Source organism: Apis cerana, linkage group LG2, assembly GCF_029169275.1.
Source record: "Apis cerana isolate GH-2021 linkage group LG2, AcerK_1.0, whole genome shotgun sequence".
Classification (NCBI taxonomy): domain Eukaryota; kingdom Metazoa; phylum Arthropoda; class Insecta; order Hymenoptera; family Apidae; genus Apis; species Apis cerana.
The window spans coordinates 11666904-11687479 of NC_083853.1; the positions used below are offsets into that span (position 1 = coordinate 11666904).

At 36.7% G+C, this 20576-nt stretch overlaps 7 protein-coding genes and 1 long non-coding RNA gene across 12 annotated transcripts; 4 read left to right on the forward strand and 4 right to left on the reverse strand.

Moving 5' to 3' along the window:
• Nucleotides 1–607: 607 nt before the first annotated feature.
• LOC107992964 (tRNA (cytidine(32)/guanosine(34)-2'-O)-methyltransferase) lies at nt 608–2195 on the forward strand. Its single transcript, XM_017049105.3, has 5 exons — nt 608–823; nt 897–966; nt 1054–1253; nt 1332–1726; nt 1792–2195. Exons 1-5 carry the CDS (start codon nt 703–705, stop codon nt 2113–2115), a joined length of 1110 nt encoding a protein of 369 aa, XP_016904594.2. The 5' UTR covers nt 608–702; the 3' UTR covers nt 2116–2195.
• Nucleotides 2196–2206: 11 nt separating this feature from the next.
• On the forward strand, nt 2207–6247 carry LOC107992965 (homeobox protein 4). 3 transcript variants are annotated; one of them, XM_017049106.2, is made up of 5 exons: nt 2207–2521; nt 2619–2859; nt 3260–4384; nt 4463–5182; nt 5412–6247. In XM_017049106.2, the coding sequence occupies exons 1-4, from the start codon at nt 2372–2374 to the stop codon at nt 4858–4860; spliced, it is 1914 nt and encodes a 637-aa protein (XP_016904595.2). In that variant the 5' UTR covers nt 2207–2371; the 3' UTR covers nt 4861–5182; nt 5412–6247. The 3 variants fall into 3 exon arrangements, with proteins under 3 accessions (XP_016904595.2, XP_061927164.1, XP_061927165.1); XM_062071180.1 differs by having other exon boundaries at nt 4463–5334; nt 5412–6115; XM_062071181.1 differs by having other exon boundaries at nt 2207–2859; nt 4463–5334; nt 5412–6115.
• On the reverse strand, nt 2856–4595 carry LOC133665679 (uncharacterized). Its single transcript, XR_009828841.1, has 2 exons — nt 4455–4595; nt 2856–3438 (listed from the first exon to the last, which is right to left on the reverse strand). It is a non-coding gene; the product is annotated as an uncharacterized LOC133665679 (long non-coding RNA).
• LOC107992991 (probable U3 small nucleolar RNA-associated protein 11) lies at nt 5420–6181 on the forward strand. The gene has a single exon (XM_062071983.1). It carries the CDS (start codon nt 5420–5422, stop codon nt 6179–6181), a length of 762 nt encoding a protein of 253 aa, XP_061927967.1.
• LOC107992992 (uncharacterized) lies at nt 6235–7401 on the reverse strand. The gene is made up of 4 exons (XM_062071186.1): nt 7274–7401; nt 7057–7191; nt 6776–6953; nt 6235–6696 (listed from the first exon to the last, which is right to left on the reverse strand). The coding sequence occupies exons 1-4, from the start codon at nt 7353–7355 to the stop codon at nt 6384–6386; spliced, it is 708 nt and encodes a 235-aa protein (XP_061927170.1). The 5' UTR covers nt 7356–7401; the 3' UTR covers nt 6235–6383.
• Nucleotides 7402–7535: 134 nt separating this feature from the next.
• On the reverse strand, nt 7536–9228 carry LOC114576754 (uncharacterized). The gene is made up of 3 exons (XM_017049143.3): nt 8315–9228; nt 8084–8232; nt 7536–7990 (listed from the first exon to the last, which is right to left on the reverse strand). Exons 1-3 carry the CDS (start codon nt 8709–8711, stop codon nt 7820–7822), a joined length of 717 nt encoding a protein of 238 aa, XP_016904632.3. The 5' UTR covers nt 8712–9228; the 3' UTR covers nt 7536–7819.
• LOC107992988 (uncharacterized) lies at nt 8169–20388 on the forward strand. 2 transcript variants are annotated; one of them, XM_017049137.3, is made up of 5 exons: nt 8169–8250; nt 16436–17382; nt 18136–18363; nt 18448–18652; nt 18797–20388. In XM_017049137.3, the coding sequence occupies exons 2-5, from the start codon at nt 17310–17312 to the stop codon at nt 19311–19313; spliced, it is 1023 nt and encodes a 340-aa protein (XP_016904626.1). In that variant the 5' UTR covers nt 8169–8250; nt 16436–17309; the 3' UTR covers nt 19314–20388. The 2 variants fall into 2 exon arrangements, with proteins under 2 accessions (XP_016904626.1, XP_028520206.1); XM_028664405.2 differs by lacking the exon at nt 8169–8250 and having other exon boundaries at nt 16425–17382; nt 18163–18363.
• Nucleotides 10206–15679, reverse strand: LOC107992987 (uncharacterized). Of its 2 annotated transcripts, XR_003696414.2 has the most exons (7): nt 14753–15679; nt 13635–13723; nt 13133–13312; nt 12868–12957; nt 12196–12364; nt 10505–12114; nt 10206–10407 (listed from the first exon to the last, which is right to left on the reverse strand). XR_003696414.2 is itself a non-coding variant. In XM_017049135.3 (6 exons), the coding sequence occupies exons 2-6, from the start codon at nt 13708–13710 to the stop codon at nt 11019–11021; spliced, it is 1611 nt and encodes a 536-aa protein (XP_016904624.2). In that variant the 5' UTR covers nt 13711–13723; nt 14753–15679; the 3' UTR covers nt 10405–11018. The 2 variants fall into 2 exon arrangements, 1 of the variants encoding a protein (XP_016904624.2); XM_017049135.3 differs by having other exon boundaries at nt 10405–12114.
• Nucleotides 20389–20576: the final 188 nt, after the last annotated feature.

A 20576-nucleotide genomic window follows, 5' to 3' on the forward strand; every position in this document is an offset into this window, starting at 1 on the left:
AATTAAACATTTCTAATAGTAGTAATTATACTTATCATTTTTATTATCGAAACAGAAATTCCTTTTGAAATTGAAAAATTAATGTAATTATTATTGAAAAGATTTACAATACTAAATTTAAAATATTTCTTATAACGTGTCATTATTGCCGTTGGAAATAATAATGATTGTTTTCATCGTGGCTATTTTTTTCTATTTGATTGGAAATCGTATAATTGGTTTCAATGATACACAAAAGTTATAATTGGAAAAATCTATAAATCTTCGATACGTAATGTTTTTATTCTATTTCAATTACTTCATTTGTCGGAATTTCGTTACGCTTTATAGAAACTCTAATAATATTTGTGAAAATATTTTTCTTTGATGACGTGTTTGATAAGAATAAAAGAAAAATATTTAAAGAGTAAACACAAAATTGGTTTCATATTTATCAACATTTATCTTTCATAGTTCAAAATATGATTTCTTTATCTAAAAAAATCTTATGAAATACATATTTGTATTTGTATGATAATAAACATTAACTAAACAGTGTTGAATTTGGCGGTTATTCTACTGATGATACCAACTGCTTAATTCTAAAATATAGTTACAAAATATAGTTTCCACTAAAATATCATGTTTATCAACATGATAGTGACTAAAGCTAACCAAAACGTGTAACGTCAATAAACAATAAATATTGTATATTAATCAACAATGGGAAAAACATCAAAAGATAAACGAGATATATATTATCGACGAGCAAAAGAAGAAGGATGGAGAGCAAGGAGTGCTTTTAAATTGCTTCAAATAGATAACGAGTGTCATATTTTAGATGGTTCGTATACATATGTAATAACTTCTATATTATGGAAATAAAATACAATGCTCTATTTTATGCTTTTAAAAAGGAGTAAACAAAGCTGTGGATTTGTGCGCTGCACCCGGTAGTTGGAGTCAAGTTTTATCACGAAGATTAAAGTATGTTTTAATTTATTTGCAAATTTAAATAAAAAACTTTTTTGTATTTAAATAATAAATATATTTTTTTCTTTTTTTCATGGACAGTGAAAATTATAAAAAAGCTTTGGAAACAGGAAATGCAGTACCTCCAAAAATAATTGCAGTTGATTTACAAGCTATGGCACCATTGGAAGGAGTGATTCAAATTCAAGGAGACATTACGAATATTGACACTGCAAAACAAATTATCTCTCATTTCGATAATGAACAAGCTGATTTAGTAGTTTGCGATGGTGCACCTGATGGTAAATTTAAATTGGAGTATTATATCATATTATATTATATTATAACATTAATAGTATTTAATAATCAATTATTTATAGTGACAGGTTTACATGATATGGATATTTATATCCAATCTCAGTTATTATTAGCAGCTCTGAATATCACTACTCACATACTAAGACAAGGAGGCACATTTGTTGCAAAAATATTTAGAGCTAAAGATGTGACTTTGCTATATGCTCAACTAAAAATATTTTTCCCCTATGTTTATTGTACGAAACCTAGCAGTTCTCGTAACTCTAGTATTGAAGCATTTGTAGTTTGTAAAAATTATTCACCACCAGAAGGTTATAAGCCTCATATGATGAATCCTCTCTTAACACATAAACCATGTGATTTTAATGACCTTACAGGAATTAATAGAGTTATTGTTCCATTTGTTGTTTGTGGTGATCTTAGTCAGCCTGATTCTGATACGTGTTATCCATTGGATGTAAGTTTTTTGCATTCGTTTTTATCACGTGAAATTAAATGTTATTTATTTTTCATTTATTTCAGTTCGAAGGAAAAGAATACACTTATCACGAACCAGTGCAGACACCGATTTCACCACCTTACAAAGAAGCACTCAGTTTGATGGAAGATAGAGATACCGATTTCAGAAGATTCGATGTTAATGTAGTTGTAGATAATCTAAGTTCAATGACTATTGAGGACTTTAAAAAACAAGCGAAGCAAAAACATAAAGAGATAAATGAAACTAAAAGGATCGAATTGCAAGATAAAAAAGATGATAGCGAGGAAGATATATTGGGACTTGACGAGTTAATGTCCACCGAATTATTTGATGAAACTAAAAATAAAGATAATGATAATATGTAAAAATGTTATGATTTTATATTATATATATAATTTGAGCTATAAATGTTTTTAATATATTAATAACAACTTGTAAATATGCATATATCTTTGATTTTCTAAAGATTATTTTTATTTTATATCCTTATAATCCTTAGAAACAGTCAATATTTAAGAAATGAAATTCGAATAACTTATTTATTATCAAATTTTTATTTTTCCGTTAATAAAATATTAATATCAACTAAATTAACTATTCTTATATATTATATATATATATATGTGCAATATTTCAAACAAATATCACGTGGTCACAAACAATTTTTTTCTATATATGCTTGATATTGTGATGACTATGATATACGATTATATGATAGTAAACATTACTGCGTTACAGTTGCGACCTCGTCTAATTATGATTCTGACTGAGGTATCTATCCATAAACTTTTCTAATTACACTTTTGAATATTTTAAGCGGCAAATGTACAATCTTTATTTGTTATTATAAAACTTTCATATCTAATAGATAAGCCGAATTTGTTACGTGTGCAAAAAACTATTTTGCTGCGCGCAATGCCGTGAACGTCATGAGGAGAAGAAACATACAAAACGTTATCCGAACTGTCCATTCTGCATGAATCAGAAACTTCCGTTAAAATTCTTCGAGGATAAGGCACTTCTCTGTCACATAGTAATAACACATCTACCTCTTCATTGTTGCTTGTGTGGTGAGATTTTCAAGCAGAGTAAGGATTTCGAGTCGTTCGGTAATTATTTTTATTTTTATTTAAGAGAAGAATTGATAATTAAATAGACAAGAGTTTTTTTTTTTAATATAAATGGATAAGTGTAGAATGAGTATAGAGCGAATAATTGACAATCGAGAGAAAGATATCGAGTGTTTAAAGATTTAGAATATCGACAACGAATGAGAGAATGATTCTAAGAATCCATATAGATTTATGATGGCGCGGTGCCTGAAGATTTATTTATCTCCAATAAAAATGTGTCATGTGCATGATCCTTTAAGAATGCGGAATGATTTCAAGTGCGAGTAATAATCCTGTATGTTGAACATTGATGGATGTACATGAATAATTCTGTATGTTGTGAGTCGTTAACAACGCTTTGTTCATTCATTGATTCTATACGTAATATTTTCTAAAGGTCCTTGCAAATGGTGGAAATCTCAGCGCCATCATTCACTAATATCTGGAGAGCAGAAATCCGTACTGGAGACACCACCTTTAACTTCAGAAGAATCGGGATCACCTTTGTTTAATGACAATTGCGGTCCATTGACCTCTCCACCAGAATTTCATAGAAATACCAGCACGCCTATGATCCTGGGACAAAAAGCAAGTTTCGATTTTAAAACGCCCAATGTTCCGAACTTCTCTTTGAAAACACCAGTAACTAATTCTGCATCGTCAAAAAACAGTGAAATTCGTAGCGATTTGCAAGAAAATAATTCGAAGTGCGACAATTCGAGCAGCAATTACGTAACGCTTCCTTCTACTACCACTCACGAGGAAACTCCCTCCCTTCCATTGAAACACGAAAATAAAGAGGAATTTCCTCATAATAAATCTAAAAACTTGGATAACATGAAAAATAATATCAATCCGACTGAATGTTCCAATAATTGCGAATTAGAAGATATGGAATTAACTAATATTGAAAATGAAATATTACCAGATTCTCAAATGGATAAATATCAAGGGGAGAAACGATCAGATTCTACAAAGAAAGTTCGATTTTCTGATCAATATGAGGATCCATCGGAGCCAAGCTCGATAACGGAAAACGAAGAATATTTCGAAGCATGTGAGACGTTGTCGGAGATGAAGGAATCTTTGGAGAAACACAAATCACAGATTAAAATTTATGAAGATAATGCGAAAAACATAGAGAAAGAAAATCGTAGTCCGAGCAGAGCGGATGTAATCGATAATAATGAACAAGCATCCAGTTCCTCGCGAATAGTAATGATGGTAGTAATGGAGAATAATTCTAATGTTTCAACTTCTGATATAATTGATTCTAGTTTAAAAAAACTGAAATATATGACTACAAATTTTACAACCAACAAGCAAAATTTATCTAGTTGCAATTCAATAACATCTATAGATAGTTATTATAGTGTCTCTAATTCACCGTTGAGTGAATCAAGTAACTCTTCTCAAAAAGATTCGAATATTTCATCAAATAGCAATTCTGATAGCAGTAATTCTGGTGGAATTTTATCTGTAGTTACTAATGCAGTAAAAAATGTCATGAGAAACTTTTCCAGTATGTACATAACCATATTATTTAAAATTATTTCAAATTAAAATTATTATCACTCCATTTTTTTTTTTACCATTGCAGCTATGGCTTCTTCCAAGGCTGTTCCAAATGAAATCTCTAAAAATGAAGACAGTCCAATATCCTCCACTTCAGATAGCTTTGATTTCTTATCAAATTTTGCGTCATCCTTGTCTCAAAGACCAGGAAAACGATCAAGGGATGCTATAGAAAATTCACCCACGAAAAAATCAACAGAATTTGTTATTCCTCAGATTGAAGTAAGAAGTCCTATTGCGAAACGACAACGTGGGTGGTATAAAATTAAAGCGCGTGAACCGATTGCAAGAATGAAAAATAATAGACCACCTCGAAGAGTATCATCAGAAACTCAAGTTTTTCATCAAGGTTCATTGTCGGTTGGCAATACAGTTTTGCCCCTTCCCGATAGAGCACATCAATCCACGCAAACAGAAGAATAATATATTAATAATAATAATTTGAATTTTAACGATTGATTTTAAAACATCATATTTTATTAAAAAACTACGATATATTTTATTATATTGAATTATTGAATTATAAATTTATAACTTTGCATAAATAATATTGTTAAAATAATATTTTTTATTTTGATTATATATCATTTCATTATAGATTATTTTTAATTTGAGATATTTTAAAAATTAAATATTTTAAAAATTATAAAATTTAACTATCTCTTAATAAATCAAATAAATTAAATGATTTGAATTCTTCAGTTCCTGTGGCGCTGCACTACAATCATATCGATCGACGGTTGAGGTTATGTTCTGTTAATATTAAGATGTTCATTTTATAATAACATAATTTTATTTTAAAAAATATAATATTATTATTAATTTAATCGTGCAGTGTATTTAAATATATTATTGCTTAATTAAAATTATATTATCATTAAAACTTAATATATATACGTAAATATATTTTTTTTGGTTAATAAAAAGTGGAATTTTGTTTCGATTTATTTAAATATTTCTTTTAATTTTTTTAGTTGTAACAATGTCTTCGTGGAAAAAGGCAGCGAAAGCTATGCAAAAGACTCATCGTGAAAGACATCAACCAGAGAATCGTAAGCATTTAGGTCTTTTGGAGAAAAAGAAAGATTATGTTGCTAGAGCTAAAGATTATCAAGAAAAACAACAAACTTTGAAACTTTTGCGTAAACGTGCTCTTAATAAAAATCCAGATGAATTTTACTTTCACATGATCAATTCTAAAATACATGGTGGGATTCATAAAGAGAAACGAAAACTTAAAGAGTATACACCAGAACAGATACATTTGATGGAAACACAAGATATTAGATATATTGCTTATAAAAGAAATCTAGAAGCAAAGAAAATAGATAGACTACAAAGTGAATTGCACATGATAGATGCTGCAAATGAGACAAAGAACAAACATATCTTTTTTGTGGATGGTTCAGAGGAAATCAAAAACTTTGATATTGCTAAAAAACTGGATACACATCCAGCATTATTATCTAGACGCACAAACAGACCAAAATTAAGTAGATTAAAAGATATGAAATTACCAGAAATAGATGAGAATAGTTTGAAAAGGATTGAACGTAGTAAACACAAAGCTTATCAGGAATTACAAAAAAGGATAAATAGAGAAAGACAATTAACTATTATACAACAAAAATTGGAAATAGAAAGAGCACTGAAAGATAAAAAAGTTACCAAACCAAAATTAGTAAAAAAAGGATCAAAAGATTCTGCTCCTATTTACAAATGGACATATGAGAGAAAACGATAACTATTATTTTATTAAGATATGATCTTAAAAAGTTAAATAAATGTATTTTATAAATTTTTTAATGAATCCTTTGTTTAATTATAATTAACATTTTAATTATAGTACCATAATCTTCCTTATCAAAAGCAATTTTAACTAAATTTAAACTAATTATTGATTAATTTTTATTTAGTATGATAGACTGTTTGATCTATTATAATAATTATTTATCGATATCCACGACCGTTGTTGATTCATTTCCGGGTATTGTTATTACCTCTACATCTCGTGATGTTGTACGCTCTGTATTTTTTATTGTCGTTATCATCGTCGTAGTAGTTATTTGACTAGTGGTCATTGCTGATGTCATTCCAGCGCTCATCGTCGTAGACATTCCTGTAGTTCCAGCCGTTGTTGACATCGTTCCATTACTTGGTATTGTAGGCAACTCTGTTGATATGGCGACGCAGTCATAATTTAATTGCCATAATCGTTTCTTAGAGAAAATATCCATTCGAAGACAAGCAGTGATCGATCTTCGATTCAAATTTAAAAAACATTTAATAAAAATTATATGACACGATTATAAAAGAATTACACTTAAGTATGCCATACCTGGGGAATTTATTGAGTTCCAATACATTTACACATGCAGATGAGAAGTAACATCCTGGTATATTAGTGCAAAACTTTAATGATTTATAATCTGTGATTGTTCTAGCTCTTAACATGTCGGAATTCAATGTAATATCAATATTCAATCCATTTCTTTGATATGTAAAATTAACGCAAACTGTACAAAATAAAAAATAGATTAAAACGATAACTTGAAAATAATTGGATTTAAATGAACAAAGAAACGTATCGAAATAATATTTAATAAATTAAATACTTACGATTTTTTTCAACTTTGGTATACAAAATAATAACATTTTGACAACAAGAACAAGAATAAGATGTTTCACAGATACAATATTTCTGATAAGTTTGAACCGTTCTATAAGGCAAGAATCCATTAGATATAAGAGATCCTATAATAAATTAACACGTTTAAAAATTATGTAAAATTTAATTTTTATAATTATATGAAACGAGAAACAAGAAATAACTAACTTTCTTTCGCAGCACTGCCCGTCCAATAAAAGAGTAATCGCAACCAGAATGAAATCAGGACACCACATACTCTAGAATTCATTTTTAGTCTTTTCTCAATGGACTTTTTTATTTTAATATATTTAATTCTATAACATAAATATGTTGCTTCTCACAGTTATACTGGCCAGTATAAACGATTTGTGTTTTATTAAACAATGCTACCTGGGCACGGTGGTTGCTCCGCAGGATGTAATTATTGAGATATAATAGAAAAAATGGCTTTTGAATACATCTCTTTATTTACCTATTTTTTCTAATAACACAATATCATTATTTTCAATAGTTTAGTACGATATTTTGAATACAATATAAAATTATATTGAAAAATTTGACTCCAATAAAAAATCTCTTACGTATTATTTTACAATCAAAACGTCGCATTAAATTCTTATCTATAAGACTAAAATACAATAAATAATATTCGTCATCACGCAATATCAATAAAAATATGTAATTGTACTATCAAGTCCTTCGCGCTCGTCACGAACAGAATCTTAGGTTTCCTCAGAAATCAAGTAAATCGTCGTCGTCATCGTCGTCGTCGTCGTAATCATAATCGTCCTCATCCTCATCATCGTCACCTGGCAAGAATTCTATTTGACCTAATCCACCTCCATCCTCTGGCTTTACCAGTGCCAAGCCGTTTGCACCGAATCTAATGCAATCTAACCCGACCTGAAAATATATGCATTATTCATAAAAGATGCAGGAAAAGAGAGATTTCCTTTTTCTATTTTGTCGAATTTATCTTAAACGATTCTATCTTACCTTAAATATCGTGATATCTCTGAACTTCCCCTCCATGTTCACACACGTATGAATATTCCTACCTTGGAAATAAATGTTATAAAATCGGACGCATGCTTTGATAAATTGAAATCGTGGCACTGGTACACATATTGGCCGAGGATTTTTCCCTGGAAACAGTCACAAACGTAAGTTTTTGAATGAAAGGAAAATTTAATAAATCAATATAATTTATGAATGAAGCATACATACAGGATACGGTTCTCGAGTAAAAAACATTGTCATTCATAGAAATTTTTGCCGTGAAGCTAAATTCATCCGGATCGTATGTCACATCCACACACGCCTTCTGTTTCCAAGTGTCGAATAAAATTCTAGAGCAACAAGAGCAAACACCTCCTCCGCATGTACAGGGACCTTGACTCGTGGCAGTCACCTGGCTGATCGCGTTCAAGGAAGAATTCGTCGCCTGTTTCAACAATTGTTGCAACTTCTTCATGTTCCAATCTTTCTTCGTATGCGGGAATTCGTCATTTTTCAAGGATATTTCTGACTTTTTCTCCGAATCGATAATCTTTTTGTCGACCCGTTGAAAAGAGTTTTGAATAGAAAGAACAACGAGGAACAACAACCAATAGGCGGTCCTCATTTCTCGGTAGGTAGTACCTTCTTAGGTGTAGTACGATCTTAATCACTAAGAGAGAACATCTCTTCGTATGAAGTGTAAATAGTATTTCTTGTTGAACGTTCGACACTCGACTGGTCAGTTAACGGATATCTTACTTCGACCTCGTTTTATGGAGAAATTTAGGTTCGCTTGGTCACATTTCATTTTCTACTGAATCTCCATAATAATCCGATTAAGGAAACGAAGCGAAAAAACATCGCCACGCGCTGATGATTGCTAGGAGCAGATAGAAAACCGATAGTAGGTAGAAAATTTTGTACGTTTGACACTCATAAAAGTGTCATTTATTTACCTATTTTTCGTTCGGAATGTTAAAATAAATAACAATATATGGTAATATAGAAATTTTATTCGAATAATCTTATATTTGAAATAATTCCTTAAATTTCAATCAAGCAACAATCAACTGCTTAATTTTATACAATAACTTGATAACTTTTTTAGAATCAAAAGAAAAAAAAGAAAAGAAATCAACGAAGGAGTCTAATTCGTAAATCTTCTATAGTGTTTTTTTTTCTATTTAATGGACATTAATGAACATAATGAATTTTTATCCTACAAATCTAACTGTGTAATTCTAACTCTCTCTTGTGCTTTTTCGGGAATCAATGTTGATATATGATTGATATAATCCTCGAGATCTTTCAGATCAAAATCCTCTTCGTCGTAGGTGAATTCGATGACTCGTTGCTCTGTCTGATCAAATTGTTCAAGCTCCAGTGCGAAATTATCCCTATTACTTCTCTTTATTTTAATGTTTATGCAATTGAATTGAATTTGTTTAGATTTGGACAAAATTTTAATTTTTAAGTCGATACAAAAATGCAGATTATGGTCAGAAATAGAAATATCATGTATTTTAATGCAAAATTTTGCAAGATGGATTTTTTTAAATTTAATATTTAAACAGATCTCAGGATTTTTTACTGTAACATATAAGATATTTCTTGTTTCAAAATTCGATTTAAAACAAATATATACGATATCCACACATATTTTTTAGAAAAAAAAAATACTTACAAGATATGCTTTTGGAGAAAATCGTATTTTGGTTTATGGTCAATTTTATAAAAAAACCGATATTTTCATGGTCAATACCTGCCGTGAGACATACTGGACCCTTTATCCATAAAAACTTGAAACCCACGCAACAACTGTAACTGTAATTTTCATAAAAGCATCCCGTACGATATACGATTGTAGAAATCGATCCATCTTTCTTTAAATCGATCAATTCTTCTTTCAACGGAATTCCAGTTTTTAAATCGTAAAACGTCAGCGAATTTTCAATCATTTCTGCATAAATTTGATCATGAATACGATATAAAATGAAACGAAACAATATCTTAAATTAGTTAATTAGTGTTTAATTGAAATAAATTTGTTGATCTTTATAAAAATAATTAATTACCTATCTGATCGATATCAAGATAATTTTGTTGAGATACATTCGTGTACGTAGCGGTACAAATAGTCTGTATCATTAAAAATTTCACGAGAACGTTGAACAATTTGAACAACATGATTTTAAGGAAGAGGAAGGAAAAAAAAAGAAGGGTTCGATAATATCTAACGATTCAGATCGAAGACTAAAATTCAATTGAGATGACCATCAATAAACTAGAAAGTAATATTGAAAATGTAACAAGAGTGATTTCTGAAAAGATATAAACATAATTATAAGTTTATTTTCAATACATTTACTTACAAGTTCAATAAATTAATTAAATAAATATATATATATATCGACTTACAATTAAAAAGTATTACATTATTTGCACAAATTTATATGGCTTATGTTATGCACAATACGTCCTGACTGAGATAATAGATGATTCGCTTTATATTTTTGTATGATATTTTATCGTAATATTTTATCATATAAAAGAAAATATATATATATATATATTAATTATAAAATAGTTTATCAGATTTGATGAGATATCATTTCAACTTCGTTTTTATTTCAAATTACGTCAGATAAGAAAATTTATCTCAATCATTATTTGAATCATCTTTTTTAATTCTTTGTACGCTTATAGATAATATATATAAATAATATATTCGATAAAGAAGAGAAAAATGAAAGAAAAAAGTTATCAGTCTCCATACATACTTCGTGAAATCAACGATGATTTATAGCAAAACGTTGAACGAATGTTAAGTAATTAAACATTGCTCAAAAAGTCAAGATATTTTACAAGTTTTTCTTTTCTTTTCTTTTCTTTTTTTGAAAAAAACATCGTCACACAATAATCTTTAATTATTCTACGACTCTACGACGAGAGTTGAATTTTCAATCATCGGAAATCTCATTTCTTTGCTTTGACGATTATTTCTCGAATGTCTGTTTCTCGCTAGAAGCCCGGTGAGGCCCAATCCATAATCCGAGTCATCATCGTCCGCTTCGGACGACTGATCGTGTTTCTTCACTTTGCCTTTCTTCTTCCCATCTTCTTTATCATCGTAAACCAACGCGCTGATTACCGCATCCTCTTCCTCGTCATCGTCATCATCCAAATCTTCGATTTCAGCTTTCTCGTCCTCGTCCTCATGATTCTCGCTCTCGTCGTTCTTCTCACCCTCTTCCTCTTCCTCTTCGCTATTCTTCTCATCCTCGTCGTCGTCGTCGCTCAAAATCTCCTCATCCTCGTCATCGTCGTCGTCGTCGTCGTCCAGGCCTTCCCCTAGGATATCATCGTCCTCATCCTCTTCGCCGCCCTTCACCGGTTTCCTCAAAGGTTTCCTTTTCTTATTCGCCTCGTTCTCGATCGCGTTGATGCTGGAACTCGTAACGCTCGGCTTCTTCGTACTCGACACCGTGAATTTCTTCGTCGGTGCCTTATCCGGCTTCGCTATTTTATTCGAGGGCTCCGTCACGGTTGCCTCTTTGATCGTCGTGTCAGTGTCCACGGATTCGTCATCCGCTTCGTTAACGCTCTCTTCATCCGCGTTCGAGAATTCTTCCGAGTTGGTGCTCGCGACCACGTCGCCTCCAACGTTGGAATTAGAAACAGACGAAGTTGTCGGCTTGGTTAAAATGGGGATCGTGAATTGGAGAAGAGGCGCGGGCGTGGTTACTTTCGGCCTCTTGGTCGCGCTTTCGTCCTCTCCGGTAATGATATCCAAAAGTGCCCCGAACCCGAGCACATCCTCGTCCTCGTCCTCGTCCTCGTCCTCTTCCGCCGAGGAGGAATCTGGGACAGCGTTGGCCAACGGCGTGTCCTCCTCGGAGTCGTCGTCTTCCTCATCCTCGTCCGAGTCCAGGCCGAAGAAATCGTCGTCGTCGTCTTCGTCCGGGACCTCGGTCTCCACTACAGGAAGCGGTTCCGCTGGACGTAACTTGAGACCGTCCGGCCCAAATCTGTAAAAAAATATATCGCCATCTCATTTTGCAACTTCTACTACTCTTCTTTCAATAACTTCGTCAGAGGAACAATAATACCTGAAACAGCTGACGCGTAAACTAGCTTCGAGTTCGGTCGATGATTGCAACTCCAGTCCAAGGCAGGCTTTGAAATGATTCTTGGCATCCCGTTTAATGGAATAAATTCTACCGCAGAATTTCGTAAATCCTCCTGGCAACGGGACGCACACGGGTTTCGGATTTTTCCCTGAAAAATCAATCGCACGAAACTCGTTATTCGTATCAACGTGGATCGTTTAATCTTCTCGGGTTTCTTTATTCGTTTTTCGATTCGTGATGCTTTCGATCGATCGTGATTCAAATTCGATCGAATGGTGTTCATAATATCTTTATTTAGTTGATTCGATTCGTAGGGAACAAGTTTGGAGGAGAAATTTGATTTTTCGATATCCGAAGATCGATGACTGCGATCGATAAAACGTTATATCCCCTCTAACGATACTAGGATATTGGGTGAAAGTCGAAACACGTGTCTTCGATTTATTCGATTTATTCTTCGAAGATCGAATAGTCGATCGAAAATTATTAACATACTTTTCGATCGAATCAATTTTCCCAAGTTTCCAAAGAGAGAAAAAGAAAATCTGGAATGTCCAATTTTGCAATGTTATATTTTCGGAGACTAAGAAAGGGAAAAAAAAGAAAAAGGAAAAAAGAAAGGCAGAAATGGACGCAATGGTATTTACTTACCATTTACGATGGTGCTGGTTAAGATGTTATCTCCGAAGCTAAGTTGTACGGCTAAATTATCCCCTTGTATGTATTGCAGGGATGCGCATCCTGGAACGGAATGGAAGGATATTCCGTGAAACGATTGTTCCCGTTTGAGTCTTTTGGATGGACACACAGGGAGGATAAGTGTAACACGACATTCATTCATCGTCTCGTTTCGTCGATTGTTATGCTTTCTAGTGGCCGCGTTCTATTACGTTCAATTAAATTACACAATGCCTACCTGGTCCTTGTAATTGCACCAAAGGTATATGGAAGTCTCTGCAACAATTACATATGTTCTCGTTGCAGGTGCAATATCTATTCACATCGTCGGTCGCCTGTTTTAACGACAACGTCGATATTCCAAGGTTATCCTCGCTCGCATTTCCGATTGATCTCTCCTCCGTTTTTCCATCGCGTTCTATAATAATTATCGATTATTATACGTTCGAATATAGAAGAAAAATAGAGTCCACTTATATGAGTTATATCTTGAAACGGTTACGTCACATAATGGTGGTTTTAATTTTTCAAGGTAAATTTTTCAAATCAAGCTTTATTCAACTTTTAAAGATGACTCCAAGTTTATCTCTCGTTAACTCCAATCCTTCAATCAAACGTTTCCTTTTCTGGCAACGAGGAAGCCAACAATTTCGAGTGAAATTACGAGGCCATTAGAAGAATTGGCGTTAACGATCTTAAAAAAAAAAAGAAGAAGAAGAAGAATCTTGGAAAATCATTACCGATCACCCTGCCATAAGCGGCGAACGCGACCAAAAGAAGAATCAGCAACAGTTCGACCACCATCGACAGCCGCATCTTCGTTTTCGTTCTGTAACGCACAACAGAGTACGATCGCTTTAGCGTTTCTTCTACGAACATTTATATTCCAAATATCCCCTCAAACGCGTGTCTGTCGCATTGCATTGTTCGCGAAGCGAAACATAGACCGCGTACTTAATATTCTAACGCTTTCCCCCCGTCTTGTTCCACGTTTCAAAGGAAAGAATTTTTATATAACGAGGCGCATTGACATTCAACCAATCCCCACAACGAGCCTATCTTCTCCTATCCATCTTTCATTTCCACGAAACGTAGAAAAGTACACCGTTTCCGTCCGCGATTTACCATTCTTCATTTCGCCTCGAAAGCGGTTAATCGGTTATGCATACAAAACCGTTTCACCCGCGAAATTCTCACCATCTCTGTCTCTCTTTCTCTCTCTCAACGATCGTTCACAAATTGACCCAGACAGGTAAGAGAGTTAACGGAACGTCTGTCGTATAGAGTCGCAGAGGATCTTGATAACATCGAACAAAACAATACGACCACGTGCGTGGCTCGACTAATCGTTCGTCAAGAGATTGTCGATGAGACGCGCGCTGTTGATTCACGACAGGAGTCGCCAATCATTTTCCAGCAAAATAAGGTTTTATCATTAGCTCTTGTTTCGGCCGATGGACTCGTCGCGACGACGAGCGTTGACTACTTCTCGTTTCCGCGACCGGTTGACCTAAAATCACGGTCACGGCCAGAGACGATTCTCCAGAGAAGAGTCTTCTTTACCGGTTCGAACAACGCGCTCCAGGAAGCACGCACGTGCTTCGTCTTTATGCGGTTAACATCGTTGCGCGGTGAGGTCGCGAGGAAACGGTGATCGAGACGCGTAGGTATGCATTCTACCCGTCGATCTATCCTTCCTGATTGGCGATCAAGGATCTGTCGTAAGTATAGTCTCGACTCCCTTCAAATCGAATTCGAAACGATATGCGCGAGATGTTAGAGGATAAAAATTTCACGATCACGAAAGACACGAAGAGCGAGAATATGAAATTGGAGTAAAACGAGATTTTACACTGACCTGTGCACGATGGAGGCAGGGAAGAAAGCAAATTTCTTGACAATCGATCGTTACCATTAATCGATAATCGAGCGTGTCTCCCTCGCGTCGCACCCTCCGGCTCTTTTTTCCGACTCTTCGCCTTCGACGGAGTCCAATGTCTAACTGAAGATGCCGCCCAACTCCCCCCAAGGTTTCTTTAAAAGTCGGTCAAGCCACCACCACCTGCCTCTGACCGAGCTGCGATTATTAAGCATTCTCTAATACGCTCTAGGTAAATAAGAAGACGATTCCCCACCCAAGTTAAGGGATAGTTCTTCGCCCAACCTCCTCCAACCGCCCAGCCCCCGCCGCGCCGTTCCAAAAAACCAAGATCGAGAGACGGAAGTGGCTTTCCACCTCGCCTTGAACCGATAAAGCCAGGGTCAAGTACGCTTGGGCACCTATCGACCTTCCGTCCTCCGTCAAGGATTTACTCTCGAATCGATTCGATGACTCATTACTGCCATCATTCTGAATCGCGAAATCGGCTAGTTCTCCGTTCCTCGATCGTTGATCGAGATCGAACGTGATCGTGACGTTTGTCGAACGCGATAAGCATGTATTTACCGTTGTTTAAATTTTTTAACTTCCTCTTTCGTCGGGGATGGTTCGTCGGACGGGTGTTTCGTTATACGAAGCTCGTACACGGCTCCGTCCTATCATCGGCCCCACCTCGAAGAAATTTCTATCGCCATAAAGTTACACGGGTGATCGCGAGTGTGATCACGGCAGTGCATCGACAATGAGGAACCGGAAATTGATTATTCGTCCAACGTGCAACTCCCTTTTACAATGGCCACGTTACAATGAAATCTTTTCACCGACCTTCAAACCGGTCGTTGATCTCTCTCTGTCTATATACATAATTAGGACATATCGATTAATTTATTCACGTGCAAGTTCACTACCCAGAGAGACACGTTCTCGAATATATGTTTTCGGCCGGTTGGATCGAGTGTATATTTTTTCAACTATCGCGAAACACGCGATGACAAACATTCGTTCGTAGGATAATATGTAATGGTCAGGCACAAGCGTGTTTTGACGTTGTTTCGGAGATGGGGCCTTTCTCCGGTTAGTGGGTCGAAGAAAGTAGTGGTCAGGAGTGGTTTACCTTGGTTAATACTTGTCCAACGAAGCGAAGGTACCACAATGGAATTCATGGTGTCGAGATATCGGAGCAAGGTTGGATAATTATTGTCCAGGAACACGACCGACTCTTGCTTCGGTGCATTTTAAGATAACGCGCGCCCGGTCCTCCGACCTTCTAAACGGGAGAGATGAACGACAAGGGGATGTGGGTCATCAAGGGAAACGAGTTTTTACGTAACGTAGGATAAGATTCGCTCGAATCTGCCGGGCCCTTGCCTCGAAATCGTAACCCAATTGGGAGGGAAGGGAGGGGGCAGCCAATTCGTAAACAAAGAAAGAAATTCCGTCCATCTTTCCTTTCGAGTTGTTCGAGACGTGGAAAATAAGGATATCTAGGCAAATTGTATAATACTTCCGAGATGTGTACAAAAGATATTGCAATTGTCGCAAAGTATATAGAAGTTTGGAGCGAAGTGTCGAAGCGGAACGACGATGACTCCTTGGTCGTTGTGCTCAACCAAGCGTACGCTTTTCCTTCCCCTTTCGTTTAATGTCTTTTTTATTTATTAGGCACGATCGATCGGAGAAAGCCGGAAAACATTGCTTGGATCGAAGAGATAACGTAAAGATTCATCCGCGAGAAGACGTTACACCCGTGTCCACGCTATTATTACGTTCGTTGCGATCCAGGTTACAAGGGCATGCAGAGGAAAGACGTTATATCCAGATCTTCTTCCGTAAGATCCGTCAAAAAAATCAAGATTTATCGAAACGACACATGTCCATGAATTTCCATTTTTCATTCTCTATTGAATATATCGACGAGAATCCCCCCTTCCCCCGTAAAAAGGAATCGTAAACTGTGGGATAAAAAGTATGCGAAATAGAAAAAAAGAAGAGCAAGAAGAAGAAGAAAAAAAAGATCGTCTTTGCATTATTGCGTGATCTAAACGGTATATCGTGGCTATCTTGGAAAAGAAGAGCACCGACTTTTTGTCGGGGGGGCCCCCCTTCCTGGCCGGAGCGGAGGATCGGTAGATAGGACAGTCGCATAAGTTCTCCTGGTACCAGGTTGCCAAACGAGGTCACCCGGTCACCCAGATGAGGTTCTTTGCCCGTTGTTACCTCCGCACCTCGGCCAATGGCGTGGCACCTCATCGTCGCCGTGGCCAATCCTGTCGCCAGTTTTCGTGCCGACCGCCAGCCGATCACCGATCCAAGACCCGCGCCCGGCTTTGTGCCCAGATTTAAGCTTCTTCCTTGCTGGGCAGGATCTCCTCTTCGTGACGCGCGTGAATCCTTTTCCACGGAGTTTCTTCCCAACTTTTCGCCCTCCCGTGCTTATCTCGTAAACCGTATTACATCGTGAGCGGCATCGAAGAGCGAGGAGCTCGAGGAGTTGGAGTAATCTGCATCGGAAGAGAAACCATCGGGGAAAACCGTGATGGCCGTCAGGTTCACGATCCTGGTGCTCTTGACCACCGTCGTCGTTGTAGTGTCTTCCGCCGGACTGCTCGGTGAGCAATGGATAACGCTCTCGTGTTTCTTTTCCATTTTTCTTTTCTTTTTTCTTTTTTTCTTCTTCTTTTCTTCGCTATTGGTATCCGAACGAGAAGGAAGGAAACGTCGGATATTCGTGGACCGAGTAGCATTCGATCGAAGTGTTCGATTCGTGACGCGATGGAATAAACAAAGTTTCAACGTTTCGCATATCAATCGAGGCCTTGTTCCGCGGGATATCCCTTTCGGGGATGATTCGAACGTTTTTTTTCGAACGTGATGTCGCGTACGTGCCTCGTGATTTTAATTAGTATAAACGTATAAACAACCGTTTGAATATTTTTTTGAAGTTGAACGAACGAGTTGCAGAGACTCGTAAGTCGTTGCTGCAACACACGCACACGTGCATACACGTAGACACACACACATACTTGTCCCAGTAACGCGAGAAAGTTGGCGGATAGGCATCTTTTCGACCCATCAACGCGGCACACTTAAAAACGGTACGCGTATTTTGTTTACCGTTTCGAGAGAAGAACGGGCAAGCTTTTCGATACGGAGAGGAATGGAAGTGGCGGAGTGGAAGTCGAAACGGTGTCAAACAAGCGTGGAGAGAAAACGTCGGAGAGGGAACCGAATCTCGGGCATCGAACCGATGGAATTCGTGAACGATATATTTCTCACCTCACGATTTTCGTTTCGTTCCAATTTCTCTTCGCGATCGACATCTTCTACCCCTTTTTTACATTATATTTTTCCAACGTCAACAGAGACGTTGCTCTCCTGGGATTTTCCAGACGCCGTGGGCAGGTCGACCAATCCCCAGTCGCAATGCCTCTGCCAAACGTCCAATTGCTTGTGCTGCATCGATCTGAATCTGACCGCGACCTTCGACCTGGGTGGGCCGGCGTGCATCAACGTCAGGCAAAAGGAGCAGAACGTCTCGTTGAACCTGAGCTACGGCGACAATCCGGTGCACAACGCCACCATTAAGATCGGTGAGACAGATTCGTTCGTTTCCAAGTACGTCCAATAGTCTGGTTGATTGAATTAAACATTTTGAACATTAATTCCGCGCACAGTTGACGCGGCCAATAGATCGACTTGCATGAACCTTCTCTCAGACTTGGCGCAGATATGCGCGAAATTTACGTGGATGAAGCAGACGGAAGCGGGTCACGACGGTTGTTTGGTGATCGAGCCAGCTCTGTTGGGAACACCGCAGGCCACTTACCAGATGGGATGCTTCAATTTCAATCAGGTGGTGCGCCAAATCGAGCCACCTCCGTGAGTACGATCCACGAAAATTTGTTTGATCGTGTTTATCGTGTCACGTATCGATCTGCTAGTCTCGATCGAGTTAATTGTTGATAATACCCTCGACTCCTCTTCACCGTGCACGCGACGTATATTGGCCGAATTTTCCCGCAGCGCCATCGAGACGACGGAAGGTAGCGAGAGCGCGGAGGATGAGGAAGACTCGTTGAACACGGAGGAATTCATAGCGGCTGTGTCGGCGAGCGCGGAGCAAGGCATAGCGCTGTTTTCCCAGTGGCTGGGCCTCAATCTGAACCCGAAATTGAACGTGACGAGCGGGAAGAACAGCGGGCAACAGGAGACGAACGGGCAACGTTCCATCCCGTCCACCACTTCCAGGTCCGCCCGAGCTCGTTGGGATCAGGAGGAGAAGAACGACGAGCGGTTCAAGCAATTGTTAAGCGCTCAGGATAACGTGTTGAGGGGTTCGGCGACGATCGGCCAATCGAGCGGGGCCGAAACGACGTTCGTTTATTCGAGACCCCCCGGCTTGTACTCGTCGGATAAGAGTTCGGACGAGAGAAGGGTCGATCGAATGAAAATCGAGCCCCAACACCTGGCCGTGGTGCCGAAAGAGTCGAGGAGAGGCGGAAGGGCGTACAATATTCATCAGCACGTGAACGAGATATAAACTCGGTCGGCTCGTTTTCCATTTTCGGCTCGATCGATCGATCGAGGGGGGGAATTAATTAGAAGGTAGATATATATAGGATTTATCTCACAAGAGTAGATCGTATTCTCACGGCGAGTTAAGGCGGAATTATTATCGTCCCCTATTTATTTTTCTTCGTGTTTTACTTTTCATTCTGCTTCTATTTAGCTCTAAATTCGACTAATCGACGGATATCGAGAAACGACTATGTCTATGCCGGATTAATCGGTGTTGGACATGGTTCGTTCTTTTCGAGGATGTTGATCCACTTCGATCAACTCCGTTTGAATGATCTCTCGTAATTGTGATTGCTTTTTCTTCTTCTTCTTCTCTCTCTCTCTCTCTTTTTCGTAAAATTTATTTTATATTGTTATTATTATTGGTATTCAATCGATGTTCGAGATACACGAGAGGAATAAATGGAATAAATCTGAATAAATGAAACAAACTTGTATCCTTCGTGGCGAATAGACGGATATATATAGGGTATTTTCTTTTGAAGAGAATGCAATTATTTTCGCGGAAAACACACGTTTCCATTATGCGATAATTGTTTATTTGTTTTTCGATATCGTATAGCAAGTAGAAAATACAGTAATAATCTTCATGTAATTTAAATCCATGCGATAACATCGAATTATACACATTTATGATAAAACAGATATCATCGTGCGATAAGCGATTTATTTTTTTTCTTCTTCTTCTTCGTAAAAAAAAAAAAAAAAATACAACGCATACAATACGCGTACAACACAAGTATATAAATAAATATTCGTGTTGCACAGTTGATGGATCACCGATTGATCTTTGCAAAATATCGAACAGAATGAATTCGAACGATCGATACAATCTTTAATTGTAGAATATATAGATAATAGAATCGTTCGCGCGAATTAAGCGTGGTTCGATCGTTGATAAGAAACAACAGAATAGAAATTATCAGAATTACTGATAAACGTTTCTTTTTCTTTTTTCAATAATCGTTAAATTTTTTTAATTATATTTTTTGTAATATCGTTGACACGGAGATGGTCAATAAAACTAAAGAGAAACAGTTCGATATATTCGTTCATCCTGTTCCCACGTTTTCTCCAATCGATTTCGCACTTTCGATAGATTAACGAAGGAACGCGTGACTTGTCGGAAATGCGAGAAAGAAAATTTGTTACCAACGATACTTGTTTGTGATATTTATATCTGCGCTCTAAGTGGATTTTTTATATGGAAAAAAGAAAAAAAAAA